The sequence below is a fragment of the Oryctolagus cuniculus genome, chromosome X (assembly GCF_051225735.1).
Source record: "Oryctolagus cuniculus isolate XC-2025 breed Fujian yellow rabbit chromosome X, ASM5122573v1, whole genome shotgun sequence".
Taxonomy (NCBI): Eukaryota; Metazoa; Chordata; class Mammalia; order Lagomorpha; family Leporidae; genus Oryctolagus; species Oryctolagus cuniculus.
The window spans coordinates 107,393,677-107,411,836 of record NC_142888.1 but is presented as its reverse complement, the minus strand read 5'-3'; the positions used below and the strand labels follow the sequence as shown (position 1 = coordinate 107,411,836).

At 44.4% G+C, this 18,160-nt stretch overlaps 1 protein-coding gene and 1 long non-coding RNA gene across 4 annotated transcripts in view; one reads left to right on the top strand and one right to left on the bottom strand.

The window, feature by feature from the left end:
- Positions 1-18,160, top strand: part of AIFM1 (apoptosis inducing factor mitochondria associated 1) — a 37,287-nt gene that overhangs the window by 5,143 nt on the left and 13,984 nt on the right. The window contains exons 2-6 of one of the 2 annotated variants that reach the window (XM_002720291.6): positions 2,970-3,112; positions 9,425-9,524; positions 10,411-10,535; positions 10,661-10,791; positions 13,693-13,783. In XM_002720291.6, the coding sequence (XP_002720337.1) occupies positions 2,970-3,112; positions 9,425-9,524; positions 10,411-10,535; positions 10,661-10,791; positions 13,693-13,783 (590 nt within the window). Of the gene's footprint in view, positions 1-2,969; positions 3,113-4,287; positions 4,419-9,424; positions 9,525-10,410; positions 10,536-10,660; positions 10,792-13,692; positions 13,784-18,160 lie in introns of both variants that reach the window. The other variant, XM_002720290.6, reaches the window with a different exon arrangement.
- LOC149119718 (uncharacterized) overlaps positions 1,418-18,160 on the bottom strand; it is a 46,624-nt gene continuing 29,881 nt past the window's right edge. The window contains exons 2-3 of one of the 2 annotated variants that reach the window (XR_016227726.1): positions 9,293-9,426; positions 1,418-1,672 (exon numbers count right to left, since the gene is read on the bottom strand). This is a non-coding gene — a long non-coding RNA (uncharacterized LOC149119718). The remainder of the gene's footprint in view (positions 1,673-9,292; positions 9,427-18,160) is intronic. The other variant, XR_016227727.1, reaches the window with a different exon arrangement.

The window sequence follows — 18,160 nt, the reverse complement described above, 5'->3', positions numbered from 1 at the left end:
AATCAGAAGTCGGGGAGTAAGCTGCCTTTTCCCACATTAGTACAAGTGAAAAGGCATGTTTTAGTCACAGTATAAACATTCCTAAAATCCTGAAGCTATGAGGAAAAAGATATGAGAATGATTTCTTGGGTAAAATTGGAAGGAGAATATGAACACCACCATAATGCTTATCTTAGTGCCATTTACAAAATTAGGGTCACTTTATAGGGATGTAAAAATTGTCTTTTTCACAATAGTGTTGTATTACATTTCTTTTCAAGTGGTAATTTAAATGTTAACCAATTTATTTTTTTGAAAGCTTTTTGCTTTTTCTTTTCTTTCTCGCTTTCTTTAAAAAAAAAAAAGTGAGGCAAAAGCTACTGAACTATCCCAAATCCACACTTAGTTTTATCAGTTTATAAAAAGCAAACAAAAACAGAATAAACATATCAGTATTGAGAAGATGTCTGTAATTAAGATCTAGCAGGATAAAAAAGAATTTTTTAAAAAATGTTTATTCTCAGTAAATGAACCTGGGAGGTAATGGTAGAGGACAAACTGAGTTCGCTGAACTAAACTAAACCACGTGGAACTTTTTCTAACCAGTTTCATTTTCTAAGCTCTGAGAGTTACCAGTTTCTACTTCTGATGCTTACACATTTTTATGGCCTTCTGAAAATCAAAAGCTTGTCAAATTGAAATAAGCTTCTCCCCCTTTCACATTTTTTCCCTCATCATTTGTTGTTATTTCCAAATACAAACCGTGTTGTTCCATGTGGTAATAAAAGATTCTAAAGCAAGTAAGAAATGACGATAAAGAAAAAAGCATTTCCTATTCCAAGAGTACAAGTCCAGAGTCTTCCAATTCAGTTCTAAATGTGACTATCAGGTTTTAGTAACTCATTTGCCGGTAAAACCTGACCTGAACTACAGAGAGGCTACTTGACAGTCATTTTTAAATCTTGCTTAGTGTGTGTGACTGCTCTTGCAAATATGAATGTGTACGGCTGGCACAGGGTCACTGCTGTGCTAGGGGTCACTGTGTCCGTATACTTAGAAGGTTCAAAGTCCACAGGGTCCCAAGGGTTTCAGATGAGAGGCTGCAGATCTATTGGGCTTGTTTTTACACCCTTTGTGTCTCGACAATGTGAAAGCAAGGGGGAAAGCTCCCCATCTCTGATCTCTACAAGTATAGGATGCTATTCCCAGGGCCCATTCTGTTTGTCTCTTAAAGCTTAGTCAGGACAGGAACATATATATCAGCTTGTAGAGCGAGGTTCCCATCGTCATCACCTGGGAACTTGTTAGAAAAGCTTTTTACTGTGCCCCCTCCCAGATCCACTGAATCAGAAGTTCTGGGGGTAGGACCCAACCAGCTATATGTTTAATACTCCTCTAGGGGATTCTGACATGCTCTCAGGTGCAAGAACCACTGGTGTTTTGTTTTTTTTTTTTTAAGATTTATTTCTATTTCTTTGAAAGGCAGAATTACAGAGAGAGGGAGGGAGAGAGATCTTCCATCGGCTGGTTCATTCCCCAAATGACTACAATGGCCAGGACTGTGCCAGGCCAAAGCCAGGAGCCAGGAGCTTCTTCCACGTCTTCCTCATGGGTACAGGGACCCAAGCACCTGGGCCATCTTCTGCTGCTTCCTCAGGCCATAGCAGAGAGCTGGATTGGAAGTGGAGAATAGCTGGAAAAAATTAAAATATGCTATTTGGTGACACATGGAAATTATATAAAATTAAGCTTTCAATGCCCATAAAATTTTTTTTTGGAACACAGCTATGTCTATTTGTGTGTTGTGTGTGGCTGCTTTCATGCAACACCAGCAGAGCTGAGTAGCTGCAGGAGACACTAAATGGCCCACAGGCTGAAAATGTTTACTATCTGGTCCCTTACAGAAAAAAACAGAGCTGCTCTAGGTCTGTAGTCAACAAGCATGAAGAATAATCACAAGCAGAGAAGGTACTGAGACCTTCCGTTATCCAAAATAGCAGCATTTCCATGTGTGAGTGTTGTTATCATCAGCTCACTACAGATAACCTTTGTATTATTTTGGAGGTATATGGGCCTCATTGTTGATAAACACTTTACATTCTGTCAGTCTAAAAAATGATATTCTTCATTTCTTTAGGGGAGATAAATTCATTTTTTAAAAAATTTCTTCTGAACATTAACATTTCTGTCTGCTCAGACACATTACTTATCGGGCAAGATTAAACTGTGTCCTTGTTAGATTGTATTGCAGGGTTTTATTTGGTGCAAGGTTTGAGCCATTTAGATTACTCCTTAAATGATTAGTAGTTACAGTGTCCCAGGCAGCCTGTGGTTAACTCTGTATAGTCTACCCTCCCTATCTGTGGGATTCAACCAACTGGGATCAAAAATATCAGAAAAAAAGTTAAAGCTGTACTTTTTTTTCTTGTCCTTATTCCCTAAACTACAATAGCTATTTATGTATCATTTACATTGGGTTAGGTATTCTGTGTAATCTAGACATGAGGTAAAGTGTACAGGAGAATTGTATTGGTGATGTGCAATTACTACACCATTTTTAAACTTTTTTGAGCATCTGTGGATTTTGTTATATGTGGGGGGGGGCGGTTCTGGAGCAGATCCCCTGTAGATCCCAAGGATGACTATAACTACCTATTTAATCATCTTTGTGTTGACTTCATTCATGTGAGAGAGGTATTTGATGAACCGCTCGTATTTTCCATGATCTTTTCTGAAAGCTGTAAATTTCTTCACTGAGCAGTATTGTACTCTTAAAAACCCCAACAACTGAAGAGTGTGTGTTCAGATATCTATAGTATTTATGTGTACAGTTTTGATTGTTATTTTTCTTGGTCATTTAACAGTGAACACCTTGCAGCCCGGTAGGCAGTAAGTCTTTACTTGTATAATGCATTGATGTTTAATCATGAACATGTATTAACTCTTTTATTTTTGTATGTGTGTGTGTCTTAATGAATTGTGTTCCTTAGGCAACTTGTTCCAGCGATGGCATGTTCCCCTAGAACTCCAGATGACAAGACAAATGGCTAGCTCTGGTGCCTCAGGGGGCAAAATCGATAATTCTGTGTTAGTCCTTATTGTGGGCTTATCAACAATAGGAGCTGGTGCATATGTAAGTAGAAAAGCAGCCTGTGTCAAGAAGCTGCCGGACAGCTCCCACTCACAGACCCAGTACTGCTCTGCTTTAAAACTTTTGCAACTAATTCCCCTTTCTCCTTTTGGAAAAAAATTCCAAAAGCCTTCTCTGAAGTGCTGACTGTCTCATAACCTATGGGGGCCAATTTGGGAATGACTGAAATGTAATCTTGCTGATTGATCTCTGCTCTTGTCACTTGTCTTTTCTGAGATTTGACTAACCCACCACATTGTACCTGTTCTTTTGGACACAGCACACTAACCTGTGAATAAAGTCAAAATTCATTGCAGCTCCTTAGCACAATATTTGATTTTTGACCCACTTGCCAAATATTTTATTGTTCCGCAACTTAAAATTAGCATTTAGAAAAAAGCTAACAGTCTTCAGTCAACAATATTAAGCATTCCTAAAAGGAAAACTAGCCCTAAATCTTCCCCAGAGACTAAATTATAGAAGCAGGCCTAGTGTCTCCAGTTTTAGAATGGAGTTTGTGTGAGGTAAGAAATATGGTATTTAATTGCTACATAGTATTAGCATAATTATATCTCCTTAAAGGAATTCTGATCAGCTTAGCAGGTCACAGAGGAATTATTCTGTGGGTGTTTTTTTTTAACTTGGCAGGGTTTACCGTGACTAAGCAGATCAATCTAAAGTTGGATCCTTTAAGGTTGTATGAACCAACTTAGATAACACCTAGTAACATCCTTGATTGAAGAAAGCTGTTTGGTTTACTTACTAAGAGCAAATGGTTCGAAGCTATTACAGTTTTAGTCATTTCTGCTTTGGCAAGATAGTGAAATTACCTTTGTTCCATAGTCGCTAGGTTTAGCGGGGGGGCATGAAAATTATTTAAAGCAACCTGTATCTTCATACCCTGACCTGTCTCCCAAATGCACAAGAAAAGTAACCAGCTCTTGTCAATTGTGAATCAAAACAGAGTAAAAAGTCGGTGAGATCTGGCATGTGACATACTTGGATAAAATATGCATTCTCCTCCAATCCTGGAGCAGCATTTGGTTTTCTTTTTCCTTTTTTAGCACAGGGTAACCAACCCTGCTTCCCTGCCTTTGTATTGAATGTTTTTTTCATTAATACTTAGTGCTTTTTTCAATCTCCTTTTGCTTCTCTCTTGGCCTTATCTTTACCTACAGTTGTGCAGTGTCATCACCTAGGATCCCCTTCTAGATCACTAGCGTCCACAGGTTCTTCTGGGAAAGATGGCAGCAGCCTAGTGTACTTCTTAATTGTAGGAGCAACAGTCACTGGGGCAGGAGCTTATTATGTAAGATGCTTACATTATAATGTATTTTGGGGTATGGTGGGTGAGACCATGGCACTAATGAAAACTTGATCCATTAGAATACAGTAAAATATTTCACAGCATGTGCTTTCTCTAGGTGTTTATTAAAGGGACATTGTCAGCCTCCAGAGAGTTATCACATCTCATTGTGTAAGCTGGTGAAATTCTACCAGCTATATCTAAAGCTATTGATTATAGATCCTCATCATCAACCCTTTCTTTGAAGCTTTTACCAATTTTATAACTATTTTTATGAGCTAAATTATATTGTGCTTTAGTGCTGCATATCTAACAAGACAGTCTTAAAGTGTAAATAATAACTTGAATGCCATCCATTTTGAAGTGCTTTTATGTTTATGTTTTGGGGGAAACAATCCATGAACCCGACTTTTACTGTGAAAAGGCATTTTATTGAATGCTTCTGAGGAGGTCCAAAAAGCCAGACATTGAAGCTTTCGCCCCCTCCCACCCACAGCCTCTACTTCAAAGCAAATTTCTTTGGCAGTGTCCCTTTTGTAATATCTAATTTGACCAACTACTAGTGGCTGAAGTGGTATGATAAACTAACACATTCATGGGGATTGCTTTCTTAAATGCCTCTCGTTCATAATTCAGATACTACTGTCTGAGCCTTAACTTTTCCATTTCATATCTCTCTCAGCTTTTCCCATCAGTTCCACCCCATTCATTCAAAAATCAACTCTTAAGTGTTTGTGTTCTATATGTTTGTAACAACTTAAACCAATTAAACCTCTGGTTTGTGCCACTGTACCAGAGTTGGATGGCCTCCACAGAGCTGACAGTGTAAATTTTCTTGAGGCCAGGCCATAATACACTGTTGCTTTCTCTTGCCAAAGTTCCTCTCAAGTCATTCAGTTAAATGCCTCATTGCTCTCTCTGTGTTTATCCAACACTGGTAATAATAAAGCTGCTGTATTATACTGGTTCTAGGTTAAATGATAAGCTTTTGTCTACCTGTAACTGTTGTCAAACTATTTTTGTACACTTCTGTTTTAGATTTTAAATTGTTGAAATCGTTCTTGATCTGAGGTGGCTTAGAATTTTTCCTCTGAAATTAGTCTTAGCTGAACCTTTCATTGAAAATCGGTGTTCAGACTTGGTGAGAAATGTCTGTAAGTTGTTTAGTGTTTGTATTAGTTTCTTTGGCTGCTCGAACAAAATCCCACAGACTGCATGGCTTCAACAACAGAGGTTTATTTTTCTCATGCTTGCAAAGGCTGGAAAGTCCAAGATCAGGGTCAGATAGGGTTCAGCTTCTGGTGAGGGCTCACTTCTTGGCTGACAGAGGGCCACCTTTTTGCTGTGGCCTCACTCACGTGGTAGGGGAGTGACAGAGAGGGTGCACGTGTGCAGAGCTAGCTGGCGCTGGTGTCTCTTCCTCTTACAAGGGCAGCACCCCTATCAGAGTAGAGCCCCACCCTTCTGACTTCATTTAACCCTTGTCACTCCCTGCAAAACCCTATCTCCAGATAGCATCATACTGGGGGCTAGGGCTTCAGCGTATGGCTGGGAGGAGACAGCATTATTATTGAGACACCATGTATTATTGAGTCCATAATAGCATCCCCTTATAACTTTTTTCTCACATTCAAGTAAGAATACTACTTCAGCAGTTTGTGGATTGGGAACTCTTTACCTTCCTCCTGCTCCACCCCCCCCCCAAAAAAAAAGGTAATAAACCAATGGCCTTTTAAAATATTTATTATGATCCATAATAAGAAATGTATTTGTCTTGGCAACTCATAATAACTACAAATACATACAACTGAAACATGATTTCAAGAAGTTGTCACTTTTACTAGGTGTGATATATATACCATTATTAATATTTTCTATGTGTTTTTCTAGTGCTGGGATTAGCCTAGTGAACAATTTCACAGCCCATTAGTGGGTTGCAACCAGTTTGAGAAATTGATTTCTGTAACACCTCTGCTGCTTCAATTGTAAATATGAGCCCCTGGTTTGTGGTGTTGTGAAACTTTTCCTTTGCTTGCTGGTGACTTTCTCTGGACCTTAGATCCCCTAATCCCAGTCCTGTTGTTTGTCAGGAAGCGCAGCCAGAGTGCCCTTTAAAATCTTTACATGAGACTTAGCATTTGAGCCCTTTGTCACTGTTCAGCCAACAGGAGCACATTGCCTTACTCAGAAAATCACTTGTTTCCTTTCAGATTCCTTTAAGTTGAGTAAACACCACCATACTCATGTTTTTAGAAAGGCTGTCCCCACTACTATTTTCCATAAGTTTGCAGTTTTTTATAACCTGGAGTGTTTATGTCAGTGATTGGAAATCTCTGCAAACTGAGGACACAGAAACCTTTGGGGAAAAGGTAAAGTTTTATTTAGTATGGCTATAAACTTATTTTTATATCAGAACATTTAGCTTGAAAGCTGATGTGTGTGCGTGTGTATATATATACACACACATCTGCAACAAGCCTCAATCTTGCCCTTTCCCCCACCAAACCACAAGCTATTTCTTGCTTTATGCCTCCCTTCACATGTGAATCCATTACGAGGTGTGAGCTGGGCTTGAGCTATGTTTGGATCTCTCAGCATGAGCGTGGTCCCAGTTTATTCCTCTGTTCATTCACTTGATCAGATTAAGCCGTTTTCTTAGGTTAAAGTCCCTTTCTTAAAAGAAGTGATGTTTCAGGTATGGGTAAATATTAAACTTGTGTGGGTACAATACCTGATGTCAAGATAAAAGAAACTCCTTCCTGAAATTAATACTAATTGAATTCAATTTGTTAGTAAATTTAATGGCAAATTCAAGGACTCACTGTTGTCTTTTAAAGTACAGAACTTTACTTTCTTTTATTTATTTATTTATTTACTGGAAAGTCAGAGTTACACAGAGAGAGGAGAAGCAGAGAGAGAGGTCCTCCATCTGTTAGCTCACTTCACAGATGGCCGCATCGGCCAGAGCTGCGCCGATCTGAAGCCAGGAGCTAGGAGCTTCTTCTGGGTCTCCCACTCGGGTGCAGGGGCCCAAGGACTTGGGCCATCTTCTGCTGCTTTTCCAGGTCTTAGCAGAGAGCTGGATCTGAAGTGGAGCAGCCGGGACTTGATCCGGCACCCATAAGGGATGCCGACACTGCAGGCAGCAGCTTTACCCGCTACACCGCAGCACCAGCCCCAGACCTTTACTTTCTATACCATTTGTCTGAGATGTTGAATGTCTTCAGCCCCAGGGTCCAGATTCCCCAATTTTAGCACATCAGTGTTCCTTTATTATTTTTTTAGGATTTATTTATGTATTTGAAAGGCAGAGTTACAAAGAGAAAAGGACGCAGAGACCTTCCATCTGCTAGTTCATGCCCCAAGTGGCTGCAGTAGGCGAGACTGGTCCATACGGAAGCCAGGAGTGCAGAATTCCTTCCATCTTGGCCGGCGCCGCGGCTCACCAGGCTAATCCTCCACCTTGCGGCGCCGGCACACGGGGTTCTAGTCCCGGTCGGGGTGCCGGATTCTGTCCCGGTTGCCCCTCTTCCAGGCCAGCCCTCTGCTGTGGCCCGGGAGTGCAGTGGAGGATGGCCCAGGTGCTTGGGCCCTGCACCCCATGGGAGACCAGGAAAAGCACCTGGCTCCTGGCTCCTGCCATCGGATCAGCGTGGTGTGCCGGCCGCAGCGCGCCGGCCGCGGCGGCCATTGGAGGGTGAACCAACGGCAAAGGAAGACCTTTCTCTGTCTCTCTCTCTCACTGTCCACTCTGCCTGTCAAAAAAAAAAAAAAAAAAAAAAAAAAGAATTCCTTCCATCTTCTACTGCCTTCCCAGGCACATTATCAGGGAGCTGGATCAGAAGCAGTGCAGCCAGAACTCTTAATCAGCATTTATATGGCTTAACCCACTGCACAACGCCAGTCTCACATCACTGCTCTTTTAAAATAAGTCTCTGACAAACAAACTTTGGTGCTGTGTGTTTTATTTAAAAAAACTAATCATAATAAAGTGCCCCTCATCAATTTGAAAGCGTAGAAAAGATAATGTATCTGGGGCCGGCACTGTGGCATTTTTGGTAAAGCCTCTGCCTACAGTGCCAGCATCCCATATGGGCACAGGTTTGAGACCTAGCTGCTTCACTTTCAATCCAGCTCTCTGTTATGGCCTGGGAAAGCAGTAGAAGATGGCCCAACCCCTTGGGCCCCTGCACCCGTGTGGGAGACCCGGAAGAAGCTCCTGGCTCCTGGCTTCAGATCGGTGCAGCCCCAGCCATTGCGGCCAATTGGGGAGTGAACTAGTGGATGGAAGACCTCTCTCTCTTTCTCTCTCTGCCTCTCCTTCTCTCTCTGTAACTCTGACTTTGAAATAAATAAATAAATATTTTTTAAAAAGATAATGTATCTAAAATACAACAGGTGTTTGAACCTTTAAATATCTGTGTGTGGGATTTTCTTGAATGAGACTCCTTCCGCCTCATTGGTTTAGGAAAAGTATAGTCCGTTGAAGGAAAGGTGAGTTACTCTAAGAACAAGACCCAGATAGGCCTGTTTCCAAGTGTTGTCTGGATACCAGCAAACCTGGAATGCCCACCAGGAAAACTTAGGCCCTACCTTGCTACCCAGGACCATGTCAATTGATTTCACAGCAGGTGTCCAGCATAGTCCTAGCACCTTTCTGCCCCTGATATAAAGTTTAACCCTTTTTAGCACTTCATACTTCCAATATAAAATAGTTTTCTGTAACTGTACCCCTCCAGAATTAAATATATAACGAGAGTTCTTTATAGAGAGCCTAAGAAAATCTGAGACTGAGACAGTTCCATCTGCTTATGTGTATGTGTGTTCTTTCTACACCAAGCACACCCAGCATTTTTTACTTAAGAAAATAACTTTACCTTAGTGGTTTTAACCTAGAAGGACCAGTTTTCATGTAGACAAAAGCTTCTCATTTAATTGAAAAATAATATTTCTTCTGATACAGGCTAGCTCTATGGTAAAATAGACTTTCTCCATGTTCGGATCTGCAGGCCTACAAGACGATAAAAGATGACAAAAAAAGATATGATGAAAGAATGTCAGGGTTAGGGCTGACACCAGAAGAGAAGCAGAAAAGGGCCACAGCATCTGGTGAGTATCCCCTTAATTCTCACTGTGACTTTGAGACTCGTGAAAGGAAACAGTTCGGGCTTTTTGATTTACGCGTATCTTCTGGAAGCAATGATGGTATGAGATCCTAAGCTTCCAGAAACTATGGTATTTTCCCAGAGCTAGAAGCAATCTGCTAAAAGTATTTGACTGAAATTTGAGTTTGAGAATGAAATTAGTGGCAATTATGATTGGTTGTTTTTCTTTATATTAGGCTCTTAAAAAGGCAGGCAAGTTTGGCAAGGAAAACCATTTGAACATGGATGAAAGCCACTTTTTTGAATGAGGAAACTTTTTTGGTCTGTTTTGTTCCCCCTTTTGAGGCTTTGGAGTTTTGAGTTGTTAAAGATATATTTGTTTTCCTGAAGCACACAGCCCTAAGCTGTCACTTCCATCCCACGTGATGTGCTTGATTCTTCAGAGAGGCATGTTTTAATCCTTTAATAAGCCCCACAACTCTGGGAGGCAATTTGTGTTGCTTTCTTCAATAACACCCCCTTATTCGTGATCATTGTGTAATAATCCCTAATTGACCTCCTGGGTTTTCCCCCTTTATTGCTAACAAAAGATGAAACTGAGCTTGCTATTATCCTGGTGGTCACTAAATTAACACGAAGGGCAGAGGCCTTCTCTTATGTACTGTCAAATATATTTTTTGCTTAGCATTTTTCCCTTGTGAAATGTAAGGAGATACTTGGTTTTCCTCTCTTGTCAGAATGCTCTAAAGTTTAAGATTAATATGGGCACTAAATTTTGTTAATTTAGTGCAAAGAATTTAGCCAAGTACAAGGTGATTTTTTTTTTAATAGTGGCAAGGAGTCATCTGAGACTTGAAGAAGATTCACCCTGTCTGGTCTATCGCTTACAGCTCCAGAAGGAGAGCCAGTTTCTCAAGTCAGGGTACCCAGTCATGTTCCTTTCCTGCTTATCGGTGGAGGCACTGCTGCTTTTGCTGCAGCCAGATCCATCCGTGCTCGGGATCCTGGGGCCAGGGTAAGGTGCACGGGATTTTGCTTGGCACACTGGGTATTGTCTGCAAACACTTAGCCACCATGAGCACTTTGACATTTGCCTCTTAAATGACTTGCTTCTGATAAGTATTATTTTTGTGTCTAAAGGTACTGATTGTATCTGAAGATCCAGAACTGCCATACATGCGACCTCCTCTTTCAAAAGAACTGTGGTTTTCAGATGATCCAAATGTCACAAAGACACTACGATTCAAACAGTGGAATGGAAAAGAAAGAAGGTGTGTTCTCCTATGTAAAGTGGGCCAGCCCAGCCATTTCAACTAAGCGCAGGGAGTGGGTTAGGATTTTGCCACTGATTGTGTGAAGAGAATAGGAGGGATGACTTGGCTGTTCGCTGGTGTCCAGTATGGTACGCACAGCCTAGAGGCAACAGGCTACAGAGGGCAAAAATCCTGGATTCTGTTAGGAGATCTACCAGCAGTTGACCACATAATGGTGGCCTCTAAAATACTAACACTCCTGTCTCTGGCACCTGTGTGATGGCCTTCTCTGGTAAGTCAGCTGACCTGTGTTGTCACTTCTTTATACTTACCTTATACTTTATATATTTGGATATGTCTCATAAAAGCAAAGCAGACTGTGTAATGGCACTTTCTTTGACACCCGAGCAGACACAATTGTAGGGTAGAGGAGGAAGACTGTAAGAAAGAACCTCTTGGGGCCAGTGCTGTGGTGCAGCAGGTAAAGCCAGCATCTGCAAAGCTGGCATCCCATATGGGCACCAATTCATGTCCCAGCTGCCCCACTTCCCATGCAGCTCCCTGCTAATGGCCTAGGAAAAGCAGCAGAAGATGGCCCAAGTCCTTGGGCACCTGCCACTCATGTGAGAGACCCAGATGACGCTCCTGGCTTTGGCCTGGCCCAGTCCTGGTCATTGCAGCCATCTAGGGAGTGAACCAGCAGATAAAACATCTTCCTCTCCCCTCTCTCCCCCCTCTCCCCTCTCTCCCCTCTCTCTCTCTCCCCTCTCTCCCCTCTCTCCCCCCTCCCCCCTCTCTCCCCCCCTCTCCCCTCTCTCCCCCCCTCCCCTCTCTCCCCCCCTCTCCCCCCTCTCTCTCTCTCTCCCCTCTCTCCCCCCTCTCTCTCTCCCCTCTCTCCCCTCTCTCCCCCCTCTCCCCTCTCTCCCCTCTCTCCCCCCCTCTCCCCCCTCTCTCTCTCTCTCCCCTCTCTCCCCCCTCTCTCTCTCCCCTCTCTCCCCTCTCTCCCCCCTCTCCCCTCTCTCCCCTCTCTCCCCCCTCTCCCCTCTCTCCCCCCCTCTCCCCTCTCTCCCCCCCTCTCCCCTATCTCCCCCCTCTCCCCTCTCTCCCCCCCTCTCCCCCTCTCTCTCTCTCCCCTCTCTCCCCTCCTCCCCTCTCTCCCCCCCTCCCCTCTCTCCCCCCCTCTCCCCCCTCTCCCCTCTCTCCCCCCCTCCCCTCTCTCCCCCCCTCCCCTCTCTCCCCCCCCTCTCTCTCTCCCCTCTCTCCCCTCTCTCCCCCTTTCTCCCCCCCTCCCCCCTCTCCCCTCTCTCCCCTCTCTCTGTCTCCCTCTCTCTCTCTCCCCCCCTCCCTTCTCTCTCTCTCTCTCTCTCCCTCTCTCCCTCTCTCTCTCCCTCCCCTCCTCCTCCCCCTCCCTCTCTCCCCTTCTCCCTCTCTCCCTTTCTCTATTTCTCTCCCTCCCTTACTCCCCCCTCCCTCTGTAACTGACTTTCAAAATAAATAAATATTTTTTAAAAAGAGCCTCTTTATTAGAATGTTTGGGGCCAGTGTTGTGTGTAACAGGTTAAGCCTCTGCCTGTAATGTCGGCATCCCATTTGGGCACTGAGTACCCAGCTGTTCTACTTCTGATCCAGCTCCCTGCTAATGGACCTGAGAAAGTGGAAAATGGCTCACATTCTTGGGTTCCTATACCCATGTGGGAGACCTGGAGGAAACTCTGGGGTCCTGGCTTCATCCTGGCCTACCCTTGGCTTTTGGGGCCATTTGAGGAGTGAACCAGCAGATGGAAAGTCTCTCTCTCTCCTCTTTGTATCTCTGCCTTTCAAATAATAAATAAACCTTAAAAAAGAATATTAGAATGTTTGCATGAAAGAAATAGAGGGCTAGAAGCCTTTTCCTTTTTTTTTTTTTTTTTGACAGGCAGGAGTGGACAGTGAGAAAGAGAGACAGAGAGAAAGGTCTTCCTTTTGCCGTTGGTTCACCCTCCAATGGCAGCCGCAGCTGGCGCACCGCGCTGATCCGATGGCAGGAGCCAGGAGCCAGGTGCTTTTCCTGGTCTCCCATGGGGTGCAGGGCCCAAGCACCTGGGTCATCCTCCACTGCACTTCCTGGCCACAGCAGAGAGCTGGCCTGGAAGAGGGGCAACCGGGACAGAATCCGGCACCCCGACCGGGACTAGAACCCGGTGTGCCGGCGCCGCTAGGCGGAGGATTAGCCTAGTGAGCCGCGGCGCCGGCCGCCTTTTCCTTTTCTTTCCTCCCCTCTCCCCTGCCTTTTCCTTCTAAAGAACCCCTTAGATCTCTTGATTCTGGCACTGTGTTCTTTTAGTTCCAATTTTTTTCCATTAGTGATCCCTTTGATACTCAACTAAATTTTGCAAACCTACCCACCTCCCTCAGCCCCACTATCGTGTTCCATGTTCAAGTAGGATGCTTACTTCCAATTAGATTAGCCACCTCTCAATTAATATAGTTAATTAATTAGCTATTTGAGGCAGCAGCATCTCAGGAGCTAGACCTAGTCATTCCATTGGCCAGCAGCCTTCTGGACAATTCATGTTGGTGGGTACGTGAATACCAGCTGCTTGGGTGCCCCTCTTCTGATTGGAAATGAATCTAAATCTAGAGTTCCTCAAACTCAGCACTGTTGACATTTGGGCAAGGATAATTTGTTGTTGGGGCTAGGGGACTGTTCTGCACATTATAGGATGTTTAGTAGCATCCCTAGCCTCTACTTACCCAAGTTGTCATGACCACAAATGTCTCTTTGAGGGCAAAATTATACTTAGTTATGAATCATTGAGTGTTCCATTGGAAAATACTCCAAAAGATTTTTTCATGATGGCAATGATTTTATTAAAGCTATGGGGGACGCTGATGGCAGTCCCAGATGCTTATAACATTTTCCCCCTCTTTTCCATACAGCATATACTTCCAGCCACCTTCTTTCTATGTCTCTGCTCAGGACCTGCCTCACATTGAGAATGGCGGTGTGGCTGTCCTCACTGGGAAGAAGGTGAGCCAAAATGTTGCTTGCTTGGTCAGGCTCTCCTATGTGCCTGCCAGCACATAGAGCAATGTGCATTCCTGCTGCCGTCCATGTCTGTGCTGCCTGTGTAGTTCATCAAAGAAGGGTCGAGTCACTTTAGGTTTGATGTTGCCCATTATGTCTTTCTGGGGAAAGCACTGCTGGGTGCGTATCCTGATCCAGAAGTTTGAAATGTCAGTTTTTCCAGTTTTGAATATTTTCATAGACGTTACCTGTTGAGCGTCCCTAATCCAAAATGCAAAATGCTCCGAAATCCAAAACATGTGGAGCCTGGACTTGACGCTCAAAAAGTGTTACATTTCAGAGCATTTACATTTGGCATTTTTGGATCTGGGATGCTCAGCTTATGGTATCAAAGCCTAGGATAGCACGCCTGCTACATTTTCTCAAACTGAGGACCGTGACCCTCCTATTTGCTCTTCTGCCCTTCATCTCCTTCCTGTTTTTCTGGGACTAACTTTTCTCTGGGATTGTCAATGGTGAGATATTGACAAATGTTTATTATTCAGGGCAGTAAAATAATTCAGCAAAACTCGGCATGGAAGATATCATTAGACTTTACAAAGGGTGAGTGCCTGAGTAATGGGCAGTTATCGGAGGACATTCATGGGATCCCAGGAAGGTGTTATTGTGTAGTGTTACGTTTTGATTTTGTTAATGGAAAGCACTGCAGTATGTTTGTAAACTAATGGCAGTGTTTCAGTAGGGAGAGGAGGGTTCTCTGAAGAAGTAAAGCTCAGGGTAGGTGGCTTCCAGGGCACGTGTGGAGGATCCATCTTTGACAGGGGTAGACCTGCTTCTGTAAAGGGACATTTGGCAGAGAAGATGGATCTAGGTTTGTGGATACACTGATAATGAGCCATTGTGTGTTAAGTATCCCCTGTGTGTAAGTAACAGCCAAGGCCTGCCTTCTAGGGGCTAACAACACTAAGCAGAGACCTAAACACATGATCGTAACACATAGATGTATAGTAAGACATGTATAGTGTGTTGTAGGAATTACTGGGAAGAGTACCTGTAGAGTGATGGTGTCAGAAGGCTTCCTGGAGGAGAAAGCCTTAAGAGAATGCGGAGACTTATGGAATAAAGAGGTATTCACCGCACAAGAGGAGAGTGAAGAGCATTCAAGTAAAAGTGAGCAGTGTAGTCAAAGGCTCAAGGATATGAAAAAGCATGAGAAGTGTAAAGGAAAGAGGCAGACAGCTCCAGATAGAGCAGAAAGTACAAGTTGGGAGTGGCAAGGGATGAAACTGAGAGGCGCAGCAACCTGGTTGTAGAGGGCATTATTTGTCGTGTGAAAGAGCTTGCGCTTTATCTGCACTGGGGAGCTATTGACTTAGACACAATTATAAATGCTTTGATTGAATTGTAAATTATCACAGTTGGCCAAGAGGGGAATGGATTTCAGGGGGACAAGACTAGAGAGAGACCATTGGGAATATCTTTACAGTAATCCAACTGACATGATAAGAGTGCAAATTAGGACAACAGAGATGATGATGATGAAGAAAAAGAGCTAAAATGTGAACAGTACTTATTCTGATCTCAGAAGAAATGCTTTATGTGTATTGTCTAATTTTAACCTTATGATAATCTTAGGAGGAAGGTATTATTTCCATTTTAAAGAGAAAGAAATCAAGATTTTTAGAAAAATAAACAAGTGAATTTAAATAGCTCACCTAAACTCACACAGCTAATAAGTGGCAGAGACGGGATTTGAGCCAGATCTGTCTGTAGCGTTGGGACCCAGATATTCTGATTCCGGAGCCTAAGCTCTTAATAACATTGCTGTATTGCTTCCTGATATGAAGGGAAAGAAGAGTGGGGGGTGGACTTGAGGCCTGCTTAGCAGGCCACTTTGACAAGGCCCAGTGGTTGATGAAAGGAAGGAGAGAGAGGAGGCAGAGGGGATTTTGTAATTCTAGCTTGTGTGTCCACGTGGATGGCAGGGATCCCCTAGCTGAGAATGGCAACCCAAGAGGAAGAGCTGGCTGAAGGGGAAGATAGAATTCAGTTTGGCAGTGTTAAGCATGAAGCACAGCATGTGTGTGAAGGTGTCTTCCGGCAGTTGGATGTAGACTGTGATACCAGGGGAGGGAGCTGGGCTCAGATAGGCATTCAGGAATCATCTACATGTATGTGAGAGCTGAAACCATGAGTGTGCGGAGGCCTCCCAGGGAGAACTTCAGTGAGGCTAGGATGGAACCCTGGGGAGCCCCAGCTTTGAGAAGACAGGCTGAAGAAGTGGACCCACAAAGGAGACTAGGGAAGCATTTAAGGAACAGGATGGGAAGAGCTGGGCCAGGTCCAAGACGTCAGGGGCTTACTAGAAGGAGGATGCGATCTCCAGTGTTACTGTGGCAGGGAAATCTGCTAAGAAAAGGATTGTCAACTGTCCCATTCAGTTCAGCGCTTCAGCCATTAGTTAGTTAGAAGAGAGGATGAACCACTCTTTCAGAACGCTTGAAGGTGGGGGCAGGGGCCAGCGTTGGGACACAGCACGTTAAGCCACCACCTGTGACTCTGGCATTTCATATGAGTCCCTGCTTCTCCACTACTGATCCGGTTTCCTGCCAGCGCATCCAGGGAGGCAGCAGATGATGGCTCAAGTACTTGGCTCCCTAGGGGACACTCACCTGGGAGACGTGGCTGGAGTTCCAAGCTCCTGGCTTCAGCCTGGCCCAGTCCCAATCATTGTGGCCATTTGGGGAGTGAACCAGCTGATGGAGGAGCTGTCTCTCTTCCTCTTTCCCTCTCTCTTCCTCTTTCTCTGTAACTCTACCTTTCAAACACAAATAAATTTTAAATGTGGGGGCAGGCAGATAGCCTAGTGGTTAAGATGCCATCTCCCACATTGGAGTAATCGGGTTTGATTCCCTGCTCCAGCTCCTGACTCCAGCTTCCTACCAGTGCAGATCCTGGGAGGCGGTTGTGATGACTCAAGTACTTGGGTCCCTACCACCCACATGAGAGACCTGGGTTGAGTTCTTGGCTCTGGGTTTTGGCCTTTAAGTTTGGGTGGCACTGGCACTGTGGCGTAGCGGGTAAAGCCATTGCCTGCTCTGCCGGTGTCCCATACGGGCACCAGTTCAAGTCCTGGCTGCTCCACTTCTGACCCAGCTCCCTGCTAATGTGCCTGGGAAAGCAGTGGAAGATGGTCCAAGGGCATGGACCCCTGCACCCATGTGGGAGACCCAGAAGAAGCTCCAGACTCCTGCCTCCAGATAGGCCCAGCTCTGGCAATTGTGACCATTTGGGGAGTAAACCAGCAGATAGAAGACCTATCTCTCTGCTTCTGCCTCTCTAACTCTGCCTTTCAAATAAATAAATAAAGCTTTAAAAAAAAAGTTTGAGAGGGCTGGTGCTATGGCATAGTAAGTAAAGCACTGCCTGCAATGCCAGCATCGCATATGGGCACCAGTTCATCTCTCGGCTGCTCCTCTTCCAATCCAGCTCTCTGATTATGGCCTGGGAAAGTTGCGGTAGATGGCCCAAGTACTTGTGTCCCTGCACCCATGTAGGAGACCCGGAAGAAGCTCCTGGCTCCTAGCTTCAGATTGGCCCAGCCCTGGCCATTGCAGCCGTTTGGGGAGTGAACCAGTGGATTATTAAAGACCTCTCTCTCTGTCTCTCCCTCTCTGTAACTCTGCCTCTGAAATAAATAAATAAATCTTTTTTGAAAAAAGTTTCAGTGAGAAAAGAGGGGTAGTGATTAGACAGAACCGAAGGTGGGATTTATTGGCTGGTCCAAGCATGTTAATGGGTCGAGGGTATAAAATGTCAGGAGAGAGAGAGAGCGTAGGGAATAAGTGGGTGATTCTTAGAGGATGGGTCCAGAAGGGCAAGGAAGAGATGGAGGTCAGAACAGAAAGGACACCGCATCCCAGAAGCTGGAAGAAAGAAGTGAAGAAAGATAGGAACAGGTCTTTGGGCAAATGAGGAACTCTTACAGGAAGCTGAGAACGATCACAGCAAATGGCTTCACTTGCTTTTGCAATAAGACCTGACCTAAGGTGGTTTTCTGAGAGTAGACAGTGTGAGGGAGGGTCCAGTTAGGGGGATTGTGGAAGGGGGCTTACGCAGGATGAACCAAAGGAGGCTAAGGAAGTTACACGGCCCTCAGATCTCAGTTTATGCCCTTGCTTCTGGGAAATTTCACCCATCCCAGCCTGACTCGAGTTCCTAATGCTACCTGCGCTGCCCTTACGACTCGTGCCACCATTGTCACTCTTGATTACTGTTGGTGCTTGTTAAACTGTCTTGGATACTAAACTCTGAAGGCAGGGAGGATGTCTGTCTTTGTCGCCTTTGTGTCCCCGGCACTTTGCACAGTGCCTGACACAT